Source organism: Caloenas nicobarica, chromosome 4, assembly GCF_036013445.1.
Source record: "Caloenas nicobarica isolate bCalNic1 chromosome 4, bCalNic1.hap1, whole genome shotgun sequence".
In the NCBI taxonomy this organism is placed as follows: Eukaryota; Metazoa; Chordata; class Aves; order Columbiformes; family Columbidae; genus Caloenas; species Caloenas nicobarica.
The window spans coordinates 2152340-2172058 of NC_088248.1; the positions used below are offsets into that span (position 1 = coordinate 2152340).

General features: G+C 37.6%; 1 protein-coding gene across 1 annotated transcript in view; it reads left to right on the forward strand.

Moving 5' to 3' along the window:
* CCSER1 (coiled-coil serine rich protein 1) overlaps positions 1 to 19719 on the forward strand; it is a 441008-nt gene that overhangs the window by 271436 nt on the left and 149853 nt on the right. The window contains exon 9 of the mRNA XM_065634301.1: positions 6682 to 6759. Within this exon, the coding sequence (XP_065490373.1) occupies positions 6682 to 6759 (78 nt within the window). The remainder of the gene's footprint in view (positions 1 to 6681; positions 6760 to 19719) is intronic.

Below are 19719 nucleotides of genomic sequence, written 5' to 3' on the forward strand. Positions count from 1 at the left end.
GTTTAAAGAGAGCTTCCTTCAGTGAATACTGATGGTTACCAAAGCAAACATGGGAGAAAATCAGGTGTGCCATGCAAGTGATAAATGTGGTTGCTCTAAAAAGGAATAAAGGAAGAAAAAACCCAAGGTTGTAAACCGGGTGCTGCCTTTGTTTGCCGAAGTTGCCAGGTTTGCGCTCATTTTCGTGTTAGTTTTGTGACGTGCCAGCACAACTCTGCCAGCCGAAATCCATGTGGCGGCAGCAGATTTGAATGAAAGTAGAAGTGCGGGAATGAGCTGTCTAATCCATTTCGGCCTAATCTGGGTTCTTATAGGAGTTAATTCTTGCTGTGCTATGAGAAAGGTAGCGTGCTACTCTCACGAGACAAATACTTGAAATAAATATGTTTATATCCTTGTTTAAGGTTTAGGATAGTAATTTTCTAACGTGCAGCTGTTTATAAAACATCTGACCACTGGGCTTGTGTGGCTTATAAGAAATTTAAATAGAGCCTTGACATGTCTCATCTCCATTTTCAGCTAGTAAACTTAGAAAAAGCACAATTTAAATGAGGTAAAACCTCATTCTTGATCAAGGATTTTGCAGCTGATGGGTTAACAATTGCTGGGTAAACAAACAGGCTATTTAACACTGTTCTGTTAAAAGAATGAGAGCTGTAACTGAAGGGAATCTCACTGCTCTACATGCAGTGTCCATTTAGAAAAAAATGCTGAAATATTGTGAATCAAAGGTGTGCGAGTTGGATTTTTGAACGTGAATGTGTAGTCCTGCTTTGCAGTAACCTTGCACGTAATTATACTGAGTGCTGTTCGCTGTTGTGGACTCTGAGAAGGTAACTGAGCCAAGAAATTCATAGATGAAGTGAATATGTTGAAATTTGATGGTGTAAGGAACAGGGGATGTAAGATCGGGGCTGTGGATTTGTGCAGCACTCTATAACTCTGCAGGTGGCTTCATGCACGGCCTTGAAAAATAAATCACCTTTTGACTAGTTTTCTTCAAATATTTGTAGGAAGATCAAGTGAATAGCACCGATGTGGGGTTTCTTTGTGTCTTGCCGCTGTGAGACTTAGTGTCCCTGTATCACAATTTCCAAATTGTCAAACTGGGGTAACTTTTTCTCCCAGGCTTGTCTGTTGAGTGTCTTCTATTTTGGGACGGGATTGTATTTATCTAGGTAGTCCTAGTGGTGGTGTAGTGGTGATAATCTAAAGACATATGGGTTGAGAGAGAGCTAATTCTTTATTAGATGAGCTAGTATAAGATGCAGGATGTCGTCTTGGACATTTGCATACCACCATAACAAAAATTAAGACTAGCAACAATGCTTATTAGAAGTTCAAAACTGTACTTGTAGGTATAATTTCTGCATGAATGACTCTGCTTGATGTGTCAGCCTTTTGAGGGTTTTTATGATCACACTACCGCTTGTTTTTGGTTCTCTTTCCATAACTTTCTCAGTTTAGGGCGGTGGTTGTTTTTGTTGGAGGAGCGTTAAGGTCATCACTACTTCTTATGGCCACATTACTCATGGAGTGTGACCATATGAATTCTTTGTTGTATTGCATTATTAAAAGCATGCATGGCCACGTCTGGGCCATACATGTATGTGTCATTTGTATTTTTTTTTTTAATTTTAGAGCTGTGATAAGTAGAAAAAAAGTTCCTCCATACCTTCTTTCAGTGATGTGTGTACATAAACTGATGTCTTAGAGTAGTATGGATTTATTTTGGAAATATAACCAGTAAGGAATTGACTTCTTGCTATACAACTTTACTGAAGGAGTAAATGATAGTAATAAACAATTATCAGGTATTGCTGTAAAATATAAATTATAAATTGTAATACCACCTGGAAATGGAGTCTTTTACTCTCTAATGCAACTGATAAAACAAGAAATATTTAATTAAGATATGTTTATTTTTCAAAAAGATCCCCCTGGTCCAATAAATACAATATTTTTTTTTCATAGCATAAACATATATCTGCCACTGTTTAATGCTGTATCTTAAAGCATCTTCCAAAGATGCTTTGTAACAATGAAGTTAAAAGCTCAGGTACATTTGCAAAATCCTTATGGTGGTCTCATGTCCCCATAAGCATTTAGTTTTAATTTTGCAATACATACAGCAGGGGTAATGGTAATGTTTAGGATACAGCGTGGTCCGGTCAAATAAATAGGAGTCAGAAGATAAAATTTTTAAGGCTCTTTTACTGTCTCTGGTATTTATCAGCTCGGTGAACCAGGATATTCACTTTTTTCTATTTTCTGTCTGTGATTATACAGCCTGTGCGCTCGAAGCTGGAGTTTTCACTGGTAAGGTTGTACAGCACTCAGAAAAACAGGAGCGATTTCCTCTTGTAGAGCTTGAGGAGGAAAAGTTGAAAATACTTAGGGTGATAAGAATTTCAAAACTGTTTCAAAAATAATTGTAATAACCCTCTCTGACTACGATCTAGTGAACCTTTGCATTACTGTAAGATTAGCTGGCATGACTGTAGCAGGGCTTGTAATTTCAATAAGGCTTGAAATCTTCCTAAATATTTTTCCTCTTCAACAGGCTGTTAGGATGGCATGATTACACTTTTAGAATGTTGGGGGGGGTGTTGGGGTTGGGTTTTGTTTCTTTGTGTTTGGTTTTGTTTGGGATTTGTTGGTTGGTTGGTTTGGTTTGGGGTGTTTTGTGGTGGTGTTGTGGTGGTTTGTTTGTTTGTTTGGGGTTTTTTTAGTAAATTCAGACTTGGCGGTAACCATTGAAGTGTTGCAAACCACTTGGAGACAGGCTTTTCTTATCCTTTCTTGATTAATGCCTTGATACTGTGTTTTGATAGAAATCAAAGCAGAAGGGACATAGTCCTGCATTCCAGATGCTATACTTAGCATATGCATAGGACTTTGCGTTTTACAGAAAAACTTACACTTTGTGTAAGAGTCCTATGTGAAGGCTATGAAACATTCACTGAAACTCCATGTTGTTTTGGTCTTTGTCATTTGCAGTGACTTGACAGAACAGAAACCCTCACCAAAACCTCTGTTTGTGCATGTTACGGTGCATTCCCACCAGGTTGTCCCATGTTTTTCTCCTGAACGATGGGCTGGTCTCCCTGGAGATGATCACACTCATTGCCGCTGTGACTCCAGAGTAATGCCTCGGGATTCGTTATGGCTTTTTTGCACCTTAGTTCTTAGTATTTCATCTGTTGAGTGTTGGACTGTGCTGCAGTTGCTTTCTTAGCCCGCGCTCCAGAGCCAGCTGGGCTTTCTCTGGGCTTCACAAAGCGTTTAAAAGTGTGATGTGATTCAGCTGTACCACAGCTGATCACTAGAGCTACGCTATATACGTTACATTTTTCTCCCAGATTGAGACTCAAACCAATAGGGACTCAATTTCTGTTGAAGTGACTGCCATGTAGTCAATTCTGGAGCTTATTGTAGCCTGCAAATTAGAATAGATGTCGGAGAGCAGGTTTTTGTGCTGCTTATTATCCCTTTGCTCTCACTGCCTAACTGCTGCTGTTGATTAAGTTAAATCCCAAAGCACATCAGAATTAAAAGGCTTTGCATTTTTATACACCTTTTGGAAAAAAAAAAAAGCTTTTCTCCCTGAGTTCTGTGGCAAACGTAAGTTGTTATTCACAGTGGGGTAAATGCCTGAAGCGAGGGAAACAATCCTACGTAAGTTGTAAATGTGACTGCAGCGCTGCTGCTGACAATTGTAGGCTGGGTTGGATGTGTGCAGAGAGAAAACCGAAATAAAACAGATTTGTCTTCATAAAGTCACACAGTCTGTGCAGGCTATAGGAGAGAGAGGTTGAGTCATTTGACTATGAAGAGATTTGAATTGAAAAAGTTAAACTGTGAGATTTTTTTAATCTAAGTAAGAATAAAGGTGGAACGGCTCTTAGGAAAAAAAAAATCTTTAATATGTTGTCAACTAGATAAAATAGATTCCTTAGTGACTAGAGCCACAGCTGTAGTGGCCAAGAGACTTCCAGTGCCTCCAAAACAGCTGGAATGATAAGTTTTGCTGTATAATTTAGTGTGACCATTTTCTTTTTGTAATTTGCAATTAAACAAAGCACCACAAGTGGTCACCGTGCAGTCACCGATAGGAAATAGGGTAAGAGAATGGACACAAAAAAGAATATTGACCTGTTCACAGTCCAAACCTATGAAAAAAAAGGTATCTTCCAGTTATCTTCCTATTTCAACACCTCTCAGTGACAGGTTACAAAAGTAGTAATAAAATAAGTTTATAAATAATGACACTCTTGTTCTAGAGGCAGTTTGAGATATAAACTACATGTGAACTTATTCCCATGTGAAGGAATAGCTTTATTAGTCGTGGTCTAATGCTTTTCACCACAGCTGCTGAAATACTCCAGTTAGTAATCTCAGTAATTTAAGCAACAACAAGTGAAGAAAATGTCCTTCCCCGTAGTTTCTCTCTCTCTCCTTCCAACACACACGAGAGGGGTTGCGATGAGTGTTGCTAGCAGTGTTGCTATGAGTTGTCTGACTTAAAAATTGCCAACAGTTCTTCTTGCCTTTTTGCTAATTAGGGTGAACCCAGGGAATGAGAATTTTTCATGCTCTTATCCCTGTCACCTTGCAAGTGTAGTCTTAATGCTGTTTATTTTAATAAGAGGGAATAACAACACACAGAAGGGTAAGAAAAGATGGTCATTTATGCTCTATTTTAAAAGTCACCCGGAAGTACTCTGTCTGATTTTAAAAATCTAAAAACATCTCAAAAATAGATGATTTTGTTCCTCCTTGGTCTGTAGAGAGGTTCCTTTCACTGGCCCACTGTGATGCTTAGGGGTCAGAGCACCCGGCATTACAGAGGGAGGCAAAGGCACCTGTTTTATTTACCCTGAAAAGGAGGAGGATAAGGAAGGGTCTGTTTGCAATCTTTTTACTGCCTAATATTTTATAGGGAAGGTGGAGCTGACTTCTCTCAGATACACACAATGAAAGGGCAGAAAGCAGGACGATGGGACTACTTAACCTTCTGTGGCTCCACGAAATAGCTCAAAAGGAAAGTGGGTCATTAAGGAAGCAGCTTATACTGTACAGGGTGTTTCAAAAAGATGGGCCCAGTTTCAGAGCAACAGTGATTTCAAATTGGGTCCATCTTTTTGAAACACCCTGTATTTTGACTTTCTAAAAATCCATTCGACTTACAAAAAAGCTTTTGGAAGCTTTTGGGTGGTTGGGGAGAAGGTGATAGGGTGCAGCTTCTGCATTTAATGGTATGAACCATGGAATAGTTTGGGTTGGAGGGCCCTCCCCAGCCCCCCCAGTGCCCCCCTGCCACGAGCAGGGCCATCTGCACCAGCTCAGGTCACTCAGAGCCCCGTCCAGCCTGGCCGGGGATGTCCCCAGGGATGGTTCAGCCACCACCTCTCTGGGCACCTGGGCCAGGCTCTCACCGCCCTCATTGAAGACTGGGCCACACACTGAGAAAGTCACTCGTTATTCAATTTCATTAGGAAGCCTCTGAAAGAAGATAACTTTGGTGTTTTAAAATGGCAGGATGGTCTCAAGGAAGTTTCAGAACTTGAAAAATTGCTTTAAAATGTTGCTTTATAATAATAACTGTCTCTAGGAGTAACGATGTGATGGCAATTGAAGGCTGCTGTAGGAAAAATAATGGCCAGGTAACCTATTTGTTATGAATTAACGTTAAAGTATGCTACTTGGCTTGTAAACATCTTTATTTGACTGATTTGCTGTAATTGAGAAGAAGGGACAGCTTTTTAGTTCCCAAAGTCCTTTTCCAGTACCTGGGCACCTGACAGTTTGTTACTCTTTCCCATTTCTATTAGCCTAATGGCCAAAAGCAGACAGTGTTAAAAATATTGAGCAAATGTTGCCAAATATTTACAATAGTTTATTACATAGTTTAAAAAAAAGTGTCGATTTATGCTTTTTATTGCTGTAAAGCAGGATTAATGTGCATTTGGTGTGTTTTTGTGTGAAGTTCTGCTACACTTCACAGAAATAGTTACACTGAAGTTTTGCATTTAGCTTGCTTTTTATAGTATTCTATACTTCGTAGATCTAAACTTCACATTTTGTCACATTAGTTCATTATAAAGTCTGTCTATTGGTATAGTCAATGCAGCATGAAATTATATTTAAAGTATCAACTTATCATTTTAAGAAGTGGGTTGTTTTATATTGGAAAGAACATTTTATAGTGGTTTTCGATATCTAATACCTTTTATATTACTAAAATGAGTTCATAAAAAAGTATGCCTCTTGGAACAGCTACTTTACTCTGGCAACAAGAATTATAGAAATGAAGTAGTGCAAGTTAGGGAAGCATAACTGAGATGAAGTCGAATGACTACTAAGCGTAAGTAGACTTTTCCAGTAGGATGCTCTTTGGTGACAAACTGTAAGAAGGTTGCTTTGCATCACGCTTTGGTGACATTCTCGTGGGCAGCTCTAGCACATAGCTGGACTTTGAGTCCACTGCCTGTCTATGAGAAAGACGATAAAAGGAAATAACAGTAAGGAAATCAACCTTGCAGCGAGAACACACCATACTAAATCCATTTCCGAGCAGCCGTCCACGTGGGAGTTTTTAACTGATCTGGATATTTGTAGCTGCAGAGCCCAGTGAGCAAAACCACGACCGGCCCGTGACGTGTTGTTTTGTTCTTCCAGGAAAAGGCGCAGTGCTTGCAGAAGGCTCTTGCTTCCCAAGCAGATAAATCCACGCAGACAGAACTCGTTGGCCATGATGTAAGTACCTGCATCAACCAGTATTTTTCATCATGTTTGTGGGTGCTCAGACTTTGTCAGCCCGTTCGCCTGTGCTGTTATGTCCGTGCATTGATCTAGTGGGATTCGCTGGAACACCGCTCATCCTTTGCTCTTAAATGATTTTCAAATATGTTCTGAAACATGAGAAGATAATTGCAACTACTTGCCCACATACCAGTGCCCTGTTAATTTTATGCTTTACAAAGAGCTGAGAATTAGCGTAAGTGAACGTGGATGATATGTATTAGTGGATTCTAATTTTTTTCAGTATTCATTTACATGCTCACTGACAATTTAATCAGGTCATTATGTTTATCATCACCATATGCTGTCCAAGCAATATTTGAATTCTGAAAAATAATGGAGTAAATACAATTTTGCCATGTAATGTTAAAGTTTTGTTTGCTCAAGAGCATCTGTCAGAATTTCTGCTATGAGGTAAGTTGATGGTATGTATTCTTATGCAAGAACATAGTCAAGGAAGATTACTTAACTGTAGAAATATATTGGGTTTTCAGGTTTTTTAAATGAAAGTATTTTACCTCTGGGGATGTTGGTTGCGTAGGTGTAAGAAATTCACTTCTTTATATGAGCTTTCTTGAGTAATCTTTGATTAAGAATGCCACAATGTGGACTATTTAGCACAGTTCTATTCTGTGATTTGGGCAAAATCTAACAATGCTTCTTACTAAAGACTATTCTGCAGAATAAGACTGCGGTTTTGCATTGATGTGTATCAAGATACCGCTTCAGTTTTTTTTAAAGAACAGTGGAATTAAAGCCGGTTTTGAAACCTTCTTTTCAGCATGTTTTGTCATCCGAATCTTTGGATAGTCTTCTGAAGAGAGAAACATGAAAATGTTACTTTTAAATCTGAAAAGTTCTTGAAGCAAACTTCACTTGGGTGTTTTTTCAGACTGTCTTTTGAGCTGATTCAAGCTAGGAGTACTAACTTCTTTTTTTTTAAGTAAAATACTTTGGACAAAAATCTAGTTGTTATTTCTGTATGTACTACTCAACACTTGTAGGTTGTGAGTTGTTTGTTCTGGGTTTTTTTAGGGCAAATGGGGCGGTACTTTACTCAATGTACCTATCTGCACTGATTTCTTGTTCCTGGGTTGCCAAATAGGAACCCTGTTGGAACTTCCTGAAGCTGTGAGGTATATATATTAATACTGAAAATACTGTATTATTCAAAAATACTTGAAAACATTTTTGCCTGTTTCAGTGTATATCTGTTTCTTCTGGGACTAATTATCTTTAACAGCTACTTTAATACATCTTAGATGTTGAATAAGAATGAAAATAAGCAATTTGCGGGGTTGGTTTGTGGGGGTTTTTCTGTTTTTTTGTTTGGCTGGGTGGTTTTTGTCTGCGTTTGTTTGTTTTAAACAGATGTGATTTATGCATTTAGTTGTTCTCTTTCCAATCAAATATGTGGTATCTGATGCTGCAGAGATCCTTGCTGTTGACATGGTTTGGTTTGTTTGTTTTCCTTTTTCCAGTCTGTGTTCCCTTGCAGTTTGGGGCAGGGGGAGGTTTTCTGTCCGTAAAATAGAAGATTGCTGATTTTGCAATGAAGTTAGAACCCTCTCTCCCAAACAGCTACAGTTTTCTGGCTGACATCTAAGTATTAAAGATGATGAAAACAATTTTTAAAAATCGTTTTCTTTATCAGCATTCTCTTCAACATTAGTGGAACACATTTTCCAACCTTCCCTGGTTAAAAGCCTCTTTCATGTCATGGTTGCAATGGTATATTTTCTTACACAGGGTGATGCAATGGAAACATAGGATTTTTTTGTATCAAACAACATATCTGCCTGTGTTTATCTTGTACAAAGTACTTGTGAAAACTGCATTACAAAGAACAGGTGACAGAGAAAGCTGAAGTAATCTACGGGAATAAGACATGCTTACTGTGATCACCGTGAAGGGAATTCAATGAAGAGGAGTGTGCAAATAGTGTAACATTTTTAGTAATATCATTAAAACTTGTGGTCATTTATGTATTAGATTGTGCAACTTTTCCTCAAAGGAAGGCTCTTACAGGTAATGATGGGTTCAACTGAGTTTCTTTCGAAACCAATTACACTTGTATTCTTATTTTACATGAGACTTCAAAGAGCAAGTTGTAACCCTGGCAAGTAGTATCTGTACATCATTTTATTCAGGGTGTGTGTAAGTGTGTATAACTACAAGAATATTGTGCTAAGGTGAAATTATGTTAAATAGAAAAGCACAAAACACTTTGGAGAATGCAAAAGATTTTCATCCCGTTAGTCACACATTCTGAGAACAGAATACGTTGAATACTTAAGATATCTAGTTTAACAGGTTAGCAGAAAATCTAAGTTCATTCCATCATCACTACAGATTTGCTTCTGTAATTCTAAACAAACAAACAAGTCCCCTCTTTTGTTTCTCCTTAATGCAAACTTAATAACTGACAATAGTCAGATAAAAGTGTTATCAGAAATTTGTGTAGCATTATTTCATGAATGTTGTACAAATATTCAAATATTGATATACACTTCGGAATGTAGTATTTCAGAAATCCCTAAGTTAGTGATCTGTGAATAGTTTGGTTTATATTGTTTCGTATTATTTTGTTTCACTGTATAAACTTTATAGTTGCCTATTTTGCATTACAAAAAAAGCTAAGACAGGTTAGCCCCCCAAAGAAAGCAATGCTCTGTTTTTCAGTTGAGAGACTGCTCTTTAGCACTGGAGTTCATTTAGATGCATTGTTAAAAATAAAATGGAAGTTCTGACTTTGACTTAGGCAGGTGGTTTGGGTAAGTATTTGAGAGGTTACCAGAGTGGAGCCTTATATAGTGTATTTTATGTTACAACACGATTGCAGTCGGATTCTGGCTATCAAGATGATCAGCAAAGTTTAGTTCATGCCGTCTCCTGCAACGCCTGTAAATAGTTGGATAATACTTTGGATGGATTTCTGTTTTCTCCCAGGCAGCACACTGAGATTTTTCAACTGAAATTGCTTTAGAGCATAGTATTAGCAAGCAAGTGGAAGCTAAAGTCTCTAGCAGTAAAGATAATGTTTCTCATAAAGAACTGTCTGAAGTGGAAAGCACGCTGCTGAATCTCTTTTCTGTTTTAAAACGACCTAATGTGAAACTTAATTATGGAATTAAAACATAAAGTTTATAATGAGTTTTGATAAGGAGGAAAAAGGTCTTCCATGATGAAAAATGCTGCATTTTCCTGAAGTGATTAACATGGCCACTTTGCTACTTGACTAAATGGAAAGAAAAATATCAAACCAGCTGCCAAGTGTATTCAAGGGAAGACATTAGAAAGTAATCCAGGTTTCTTAGAAAGCTAATTGCTTTATACTACAAATTGTCAAGGGATATCCACCTTCTAGTAGTCCTAAATTTATTGTTTTCCAATATGTGTACTGAGAATCATTTAAAACCTGTTGGGAGTCGTGCAGAAAGAACCATGTGCACAACAGGTTGATGTGGGAGACTGTTAGAAATGATTAATGTGTCTAAAATAATCAATGGCAATTTAACCTCCTTCACCTTCCTTTGTTTGCAAAGCCTTATTTTACTGAGAGATCAAGGCATGATTTCTTCCATGTCGATCGGGTTACTAAAACAGAGCAGAAGATGAATAGGTACAGTCAAGTAGCATTTGCGACTGATTACGAGATCATGTTGAGTGGTGCAACTCCAGCAGTGGCCGCTGGCTGAATAGGTGCTGCAAAGTGTCACACGGGCATCCCGTAACTGCTCTGCAGCAGGAGCAATTGCTCGTGAGTTTTCATTAAAATGTGTCTCAGAAGCAGAATTAAACAATCACAGTTGAGTTCTCTATTTCTGGCACCACGATAATTTTGACTCAGCACCACTTTGTCAATATTTATCAGTCTTTGGATGAAAAGAATTTGTTCTTAATTTTATTTCTATGCAGAGTAGAAATTCCTAAAATCTGATGTGATTTCTACAATGTCTTTCCTGTGTTTGCCTCATGCCGATATTATAGGTTTCATATCTAAGAACCGCTATTCTGTTTGTTCTTTGTCTTTCATACTGAGAGTAAAACCCACCGTATTGCATACTTTGGTGGTGTGAAATGAGATGCATTTCGCTACCTAAACCAGAAAATACATCATGCTTCTGCCTCCCCCGACTTGGAGACTGATGTCCACCTGCTGTTGTATCTTTACTACTAGATTATTTTTCTCCATGTATTTCTTATTTTCTGAGTTTGTTTTCTAACATATACAGTGAAATAATGCAAACTCATGCATAATATACCTTTCTCTAATGCAAAATCATGTTAAAAGCTCCCTTTAGAAATCAAATAGAAGTCTTTGCTTTGCTTGTACTTCTGTGTACCTATTCATATCTGGACATCCAAGTTGTTCTTGGCATGCTAATTCCTTTCCCATAACTTTCTCTGGCAATCATTTTCTCCTCTTCTTATGTCTAATTTCCCTAGTATACAATTTCAAAATACCATTTCAAAATCTGTGTGTTTTAGGATGTCCTTGTACAAAGTCAAACTTTCAAGCCATTAATACCGAAATATTATGCTGGAACTTGTTTGCTTTTAATGATTGCCTCCCACCAACCATTCCCAAACATATTGCCTCGTCATCAAACCCCTGGGTACTTGCTGTTTGAATTCCAGTGTCTATGGCGCTATACAGAAAGCGATGCATGTTTTCATGTGAACAAACTTCTAAAGTAACTGGGTTCTGGGACAGAAAGTGAGACTCGCCATATGGAAAACACAGGTTTCCAATGATCTACTTTAATTCCATGTCTGATTATCAGCAGGTATTATGCGTTTATTTTTGCCCTCTCTAGGGATGAAAACCAGTAAAATTTACATTCCGTAGTGGTGCTCAATTAGCATGAATGATCTTTAGTTTTGCTCTGTGGAATGCAAGTTGACTTCTGACTGCTCGCGTGAATAAACTGTGTGTTGTTTAAATATTTGTAGTAATATTGTGGCTTCATGATATGGTAGCTGAGTTTCCTCATAGACCAGAACTTAATATAAAACTGTAGTCTCTGTATCTTCGAAAATATTGTTTTCCTGTAATATACTCTGCAATAACTATGCAATGTTTTTCTTGCCTGTTAAGTTTTCTGTCTTTCTACATTTCTCTGTCAAACTTCTTCTGGTTTGTATCTGCAGCTATACTGTTACTATCTTGCTTTTGAAGTGAGATACTTAAAAATATTTACCAAATTTACGAACTTTGGCTTAAATGTCTTGAGGTGAAGTAGAGAAGAAAGGGAAGGAAAGAAGGGTGTTTAGTTATTAGCACTTATTCATCCTACAAGTTCTTTTTCTGAAAATAATGCTTTTCCCACTTTTTTTGGCTTTAGCTCCATCACTGTCTTCTCCTTAGACTTCTCGAGTAGTTTACTTTTCCACTTGGGCATATCCATCTAGACATATTGCCTCATTTCTTATTTTTACTTTTATTCCTGTGCGGTACTTATGAGTATGACTTACTAACATGTTATTGCAGTAGTATATTTTCAGCATGTTATAGTTGTTTCTACCAGAAAGATACTACCAGGCAGTTCATGACATCTCTAAATATTAATTAAATGAGCAGTTATCCCTAGAATTAATAATATGTTTTTACTACATCCGTTCTAACCTGTTACACTAAGGACCGAAAGAAATAGGATGCTGGCAAAAAAAGACCTTTGGATAGTTTTTATTTGACTGAAATTAAAAAAAACATCGTATGTGGAAATATCTTCATGTTGTGTGCATGCTGCATTGTGGATTCTCTCCATTAGCATAAACTGGCTCATTCTGAGGACGTTTGTCCTGTGCAAACATGACATTTGTTGTATGTAACTGTTTTCTAACTAGGACTGCCATGCACAAGCAGACGAGTCATACTTCTGGTTTTGTGTGCATTGTCACTTCATTTCTTGTTACGTTGATCGTTGGTGTGAAAGAAGCTTTATTATTACATAGTGCCTGCATGACTGTGTACAGCAGAAATAATCATTTTTCATTTAACTTTGTGTTGCCATCAAACCATGCATCTTTAAGATTTCATTTCATTTCTTTTCTTTTTTTTTCTTTTTCTTTTCTTTAAAGGCCCTGTGGAATTCTCCATGTTCTGAAGGCTTAGTTTACAAACCTATCAGCATCTCATTGGTTCCATCATTAGTAAATTAAAAACAACATCTGGACGCTCTTCACTTATGGATTTAATTAAATACTGCTGTATATGAAATGAGCTGCAAATTACCATTACTGTCAAAATTCTACTACTTAATATTTGTATTATCAACAGTCAAACATCACTTTCGTGGCAGAAATATCTTCATTACTAAATATATCTATGAATAAATTATTAGTAAACTATTACAAAGTTGTTATCTGAAATAAAACTCAATTATTCTTACCATTTTGTGCACTTATCCATTGGTCATTCGCTACAATTAAGAAAACCCTTCAGTGAGGCTTGTCTCTGAGATCGAAAAAATATGTTTTCAGGATCTGGAAACCTAAGGAAATTATTAGTTTTTAAAACTGGTGTTTTCTGTCTTCCAGTACTAATACCTTTGCACCAACTGTGAATACAGGGCCGCACCTTTCAATACGTGGTCTATTTGGATGCTCATAATGATGTAATTCTTACGGCATTTCTGCAGGGGATTTGGTAAGATTTTACAAGGTCAGGATTTACACAGATTATCGCAGGAGAACTGATCCTAAAAGCATACACTTGGATTTTTTTTTTTTAATCCATTAGAATTATAGCTTTATTCTACTTTTTATTATATTTTCTGAATATTTCAGCTGCTAAGAGACATTGCTAGATTAACACCAATGTGAGCAAAGTACATATTGCGTTTACTGGATGTGACTGTGCTACTTAAATGGATAGATGTTGTTGTCCAAAGGAGACGGGGAGAAAAGGGGAAAGGTAATTCCTGGTTTATGGCTTTATTAAACAAGAAGTCAGAAGCAAACTGGAGAGATCACCACAAACCCTGTCCCCACTATGAGTTGCTTCAGTGTTCCCTTGCCCAGGACTGACTTTACTCACCGGAGGATGTGGTCTGCACCCACCCGTACCAGGTCAGGTAAGAAGGTGTTTGTGCCAGCAGTCTCTTTAAACCCTTCCTGCCAATACCTTTTCTTGCTAATATGAGACCATACTTTAATCTTGCTGCTACTCCGTTTCGATCAGACCTCATGGTGTGTAATAAGAGCAGTTATCCAGCTGGAGCAACTGCTTAGCACCTGTGGCTTTAATTTCAGTTAATTTCACACTACTCTTGTTTAAAAATAATATTTCACCGGTTATTCTTAAATGGATCTAAACTGAAAATAAAAGCAATCAACTAAATATTCATGCAACTCTTAAAGTGAATGGGCTGTCCTCACAGGTGATGTTGCATTTTGTTGGCTGATTCTGTATCACTTCATGTGGTGTTACTGTTCAGTAATCACGTATCAACTTTATTTCTTTTGCTTGTAATAGGCATCTTCAGCATCCTCTCTCCCCATTTTGGCCAGGCTTTCGGAAACTTCTTTGTGCGTGTAATTGCATAGTTCTTATTGTAGCAAACACATAATTTAAAGAAACAATGGAAATGAGTATGTGCATATTATTCTTTTGAAATTCACCTTCCTCGTTGAACTTCATCTGTTGCCGTTCTTCCTTCTCCTCCTTGGTACTAGAAAACTACAACAGTGTTGGCAAAATACTTTGCTCTCATTTTGAGCATTCATGTTTAACAGGTGCAGAGGTTTGTTATTTTACCTAGCACATGTTGTTCTTTCTCCATCGATGCTTTGCAAGTGGTACCGGATAACCCGAGTTTGCTTTCTGTGCTTTCCCCCAGCGACTTCCAAATGTGCAAGTGCGATTCTGTTTGATAACAGCATAAGAGAGGAAAATGTAGAAATTGAGTCACTGGATTTAATATTAACACAGGTGTCAAAATGTTACAGCTAGAGCAAATATTTTGTGGTAAATGTTGAGATGTTCAGAAGAAGAAGGATGGTAAGAGTTATCAGCAACCAGAGGCACAGACAAGTCTCCAAAAGCCTGGGGCAGGATAACGGTGGAAAGGTTACATCCCGCTTGAATTGTAGGGAAATCTTTTTCATTTGTCATTGCTTTTTTTTTAACCTTCATCTTCTGAAGCAATTTCACTATGGAAACATGCAGAACAGTATAAATTCTGACATACAAATTGTTATACTGTACCTCAGTATGCATTTGGGCCAATAAAGAATTCCTGTAGCTTACGGTGTTTACAACAGGTCTCTAAAGTAATTGAAAACACAAGGATGGCGTTGGTTTGTGGATGTAGCTACTGTGTGCATGGTGAAAGGGTTGCAAATGTCATTGTTCCCAAACAGGTAGGAGATCAGTGGCTTATCCTGAAGCTGCATTTCCCCAGTGTTTCCCAGTGGGTTTTAGGTATATGTACACTATTTGGCCATTTAGATTATGGTTTAAACTGTTCAGTCTGCTTTAGATGTTTATGTAAGTGTTAAAACTGAAAGGGCTTAGGAGGAAGAAGCATATATGACCTATGTTATACTGGTAATAGAAAATGCCATTTCTATCCCTGACCTATTACTAGTACTTTCTCGATAGAAGTGCAGTGAGAACTCTATCCAGGCTGTGTACTGTGTTCATTTCAATACAGTGCTCTTTTAGTATTCATTTATTCATTTTTAGTATTGGAAGTTTCTGCTTCTTAAGAGTCAACAGAATATTAACATTAATGATAAAACAGGAGCATGAAGAAAAAGGATTATTAATGAGATTTGGGGAATAGCAATATGTGAATTTTGTAGTGAATAAAAAGGCATTAAATTGAAAACAGAATCTTCTGGATACCAGCAATAAAAGGAGAAAAAGTTCTGTTTGGTTAGTAGCAAATGCACTGAGAAAAAGCTTGCAAAGATATGTGTTTGTGTGTGTGTGTACTGAATCATGCTGAAGTCAAAAGCGCACGAGTTAGATACCGTATTACAACTTTATATCCAGCACCAGCTTCGTTACTTTCAGGGAGTTTTTTATTCATATGAAACTATCTAGGAAAAGTTTGATGCTGTTGATGTTCACTATCGTGATGAAGTTAAGTGATACCTTTGTATTTGATAGTAAAAAGGGGGAGGGCTTGATCTATGTTGTGTAATGGTGCATACGTACTATCAAATATTTGGAGAGGAATGCCAACGCCTTCACTGACATAGCGTTGTGTTTGAAGGGAAGAATGAGGAAAGCACAACTGCGTGAGAGGAATAGATGACAGAGACACTAGGATCTTTATGCCTTAAACACGTGAAACAATTTTAAGTGCACGCTTCAGAGACATGAGCTTCCTCTTGTGCAAGTATTAAAAAGTATCCATGTGAATATATGTGTACATCTATATTTCATCTTGCAGTCTGTTAAATGGTTGAGGAGAAAAGATTCACGTGGAGACAAATCTACTGCAGGAGTCTTGTCAGGTTATGAATAAATTCTTCAGAGAGAACCGCTAGAAATTGCCCAGTTTCAGGTATTACAGAAGCAAAGACAATGTGAAGAAGGGCAGGCTCTGCTGCTTAGAGTGGAAGTTTGCTAAATGGTCCAGTGGAGTCATCTTTTAGGATTCTGTACGTTTTGCAAGCATCCAGGTACCCCGAAAAACCTCAAGTAATTGCCCAACATGAATAGAAGTCCTGAAACTAACAACTACTCATATTCCCAGGTTTGTGTGTCTTCCTTGCTCAGCTCTCGTGTTGCCATGTCTGCAAATTTCTCTGGCTGTTGGGAGTGTTTGCAAACTCGGTTAGTGGTGGGGCTCCTCTTCTGCCTCATTATTTCCCCGTTGTTGCTGCTTTGCTCATTTCCTTTTATCTTGCTGTACTGTTTTTATTCTCTCTCCACATTACAGCCGCTTTTGGCTCATCCTCTCCTTTCTTTCTTTTCTATAAAACATCATTTTTATCACCCATGAAGTGTGCTTCTAAAGCTTCAACAATAACTGGAACCAGGAAGTCACAGCTTTTCTTTTAACTTCTGGTTTTCCTCAGTCTTTTTTGTATTTTTAGGCAGAAGGGAAAAGAAGAAAAAAAATACATCTTAGGCAAACTACCCATACAGAATAATTCTCAGGGACTAGGAAGTGATATTTTTCGTGCAGTTCAGAATGTTAACTGCCATGTTCAAAATTTGCAAAAAGAAAACAATGCCATTTTTGATTCTGTAGGTGTTTAGGTATTTTTATATATCTTTTAAATGTCCAGAAAACTAGATTCATTTATTCCATCTTGTATCAAGTAAGAAATTCCTGTAAAACTTGTCTATCTACCCTGTGGTTTTCTTGAACTATTTGTAACATATTCTGGTTGGCAAATATCAAGAGAGTGTTACTGTATGCTGTCAGCTTGGACTGCATAGAAAACAGCTATTTTAAGCTGAGCGTGCAGATGTACAATTTAATTCAAATACTTTTAAATTATTTTGAGTATCTACAGGAAACTTTTTAGACTGCCAGAAGGCTTACATTGTGTTAGGGCTTTGCAGTATCTCCTGTCCCATAAATAGTGCATTTTCAGTAGGTGATGCCACTGTTCTGGCCGAACACAGAATGGGTTTTATATGTTTAGCGTGTCACACATTGGTGGAAGTTCCTAGCAGAGTAAACCCAAGGGTGCAGGGAGAGCACTCACACCATCTATTCCTCTTTCATACTGCTGGTCTGTACACTTCAGTACAGACCTCGTAGTTCTTGTTGTTCCCCACAAATACCCATATAATTCTTAGAGCTGACTCTTGACATTCTAGGTGAGATCTCTTCTGTAATAGTAAGGACAGGGGGATTTAGTATTTTGGCAACATTGGGCAGCTTTTCTTCTGCTGAAGACACTCGTTTCAGCTTTGTTTCCATCCTGCGTTTTCTGGCTGTTGTTTCCCCTTGCCCTCTGCTTTAAAGTAACAAATATAATGTGCTGCTTTGCTTCTGATAAATCTAATTTATCTGTGATTAGTACCAGTATTTCTGCATAAGAATTAAAAAAATATTCCAAGACTTGATGCCATGTGCTCATAAAATATTGAGCTCATTCTTGATTTAATTTGAGTAGCTTATTGCAGGACCAAATAAACATCTGGAAAAGCATACCTATTGAGATTTTGCATGGCAAGACATCACCTCGTTTTCGCGGGAGGCTTTTTAAAGGCCGGGTTAAAGAAATCACTGAACTATGCTGTTGTCGAGAGAATTCTTGCCCAGGGGAAACATGCTGCTGCTTCATATTTTCTTAGCCTTGCACTAAGAGAGAACTTGTACAGATATATTTCCAGTGTACAGCTCAATATCTATAGCCAGGGGAAGCTCTGTTTTGATTGAAGAACAAGGACGTGTGGACAGCCTGGCTCAACCTCCGTGTTCAATTCGGGGTGCCAGAACATTGTATTGAACTATCTTGAGGCATTTGAGTGAATCACTCAAAATCTCTTCTGAACATTTTCTTAGTATTTGTGTTTTCTTTTGCACATTGTAAACTTAAGGTTTGTTTTCTTTTGTGTGTGTGGTGGGGTTTTTTTTGTTTCTTTTAGTTAATTTTATTGCCGAAAGTCATTAAATATAATCACAACAGTAAGCGACATGTTATCCTGTAATCCATAGCTGTATAAATTTGCTGTACTATGTGTGCATGTAGGAAATGTTGTTTCAAATAACTAGTGGGGAAACGTCGCGTGGTACATGACAGTATTCACTCTTACACCTCTCCCATGACTGAAGTCTAGGTCGATTCTTACAGATTAACAAGTACACTATTTCTCAAGAAGTCTGCTGCCTGCAGGAAACTTTATCTTATCTCAGAAGGGGCAGGGGGAGAGGCATTGGGGAGGGGAACAGGAGCGACTGTGATTAACGAAATGTTCGTTTTCTCATATTTTTATTCTATCTTTCCTTGAAATATTTTCTTAAAACTTTCAATGCTTTTACTTCCTATTTTTGTGAGCTTGCCTCATTGGCCCTGTACAATACTCTTAATTCCTTTGTCTCTGTTCCTTCCTGTATTTTTTTTTTCCTTTTTCTTTATTTCCCAGACTTTAGTTTCCATGGTGCTTCTGTGCTTATTTGTGAACAGTCATCTTCCTCATCTGCAGTTTTCATTCTTACATTCTAAGGAAAGATTTAAAGCATCTTCTTGTTTTTATTTGTAGACATATTGATAGTACAGAACCAATAACTTGAAGTGCAAATTTAGTCAGGAGGAAAAACTTTTGGACATAAAATAGAATTTCCAATTGGAAAAATGTTATTGCTAATTTTTTTCTAACGTGTTTTATCTAATTCAACTTCTGTATCAGTTAGCATAAAAGGGATGTATGCTCATTTTAAGAAAATAAGTTAAATCAAGGGTTGTCACAGAATCCTTAGGCATTTTATCTGGTTTGTGTGTGTTGAAAACGTATTCTCTGGGCTCTTGCTATTGCTGAGTTAGTGCATCAGCTGCAGCCTTCCTGGATGCGTATTAAATTAGCACATTAGTCTTACTGATGCAAGTAAACTTTGGCTTGTGCATAGACGTTTCAGCAAGAATTACGCTACTTAAATACCTTGACGCTTTCTCCTGCTATTTGCTGTCATTTTCACCTGCTTGGTCTTTAGAAGACAACATCTGACTACAGAGTCAACTCCTGTGGCAACAGTTTTGGGGCAACTAGAGGATCCACGCAAGAGATTTTGGACTTAAATTATAACTTTACCATAGAGGTTTCTGGAGTCAGTGTTTTAAATCAGTGTCACTTTGGTCCTTACACTATGGGGAAAAGCTCTGCCAATCAGCCCATTTGAACTGCAGTGACTCGAGGGATTGCAGCAGTTCTTTGCTTACTTAAAAGACCTCATTTTCCATTAATTTCTATTATTTTACATAACTTCAGTCACAATTAAA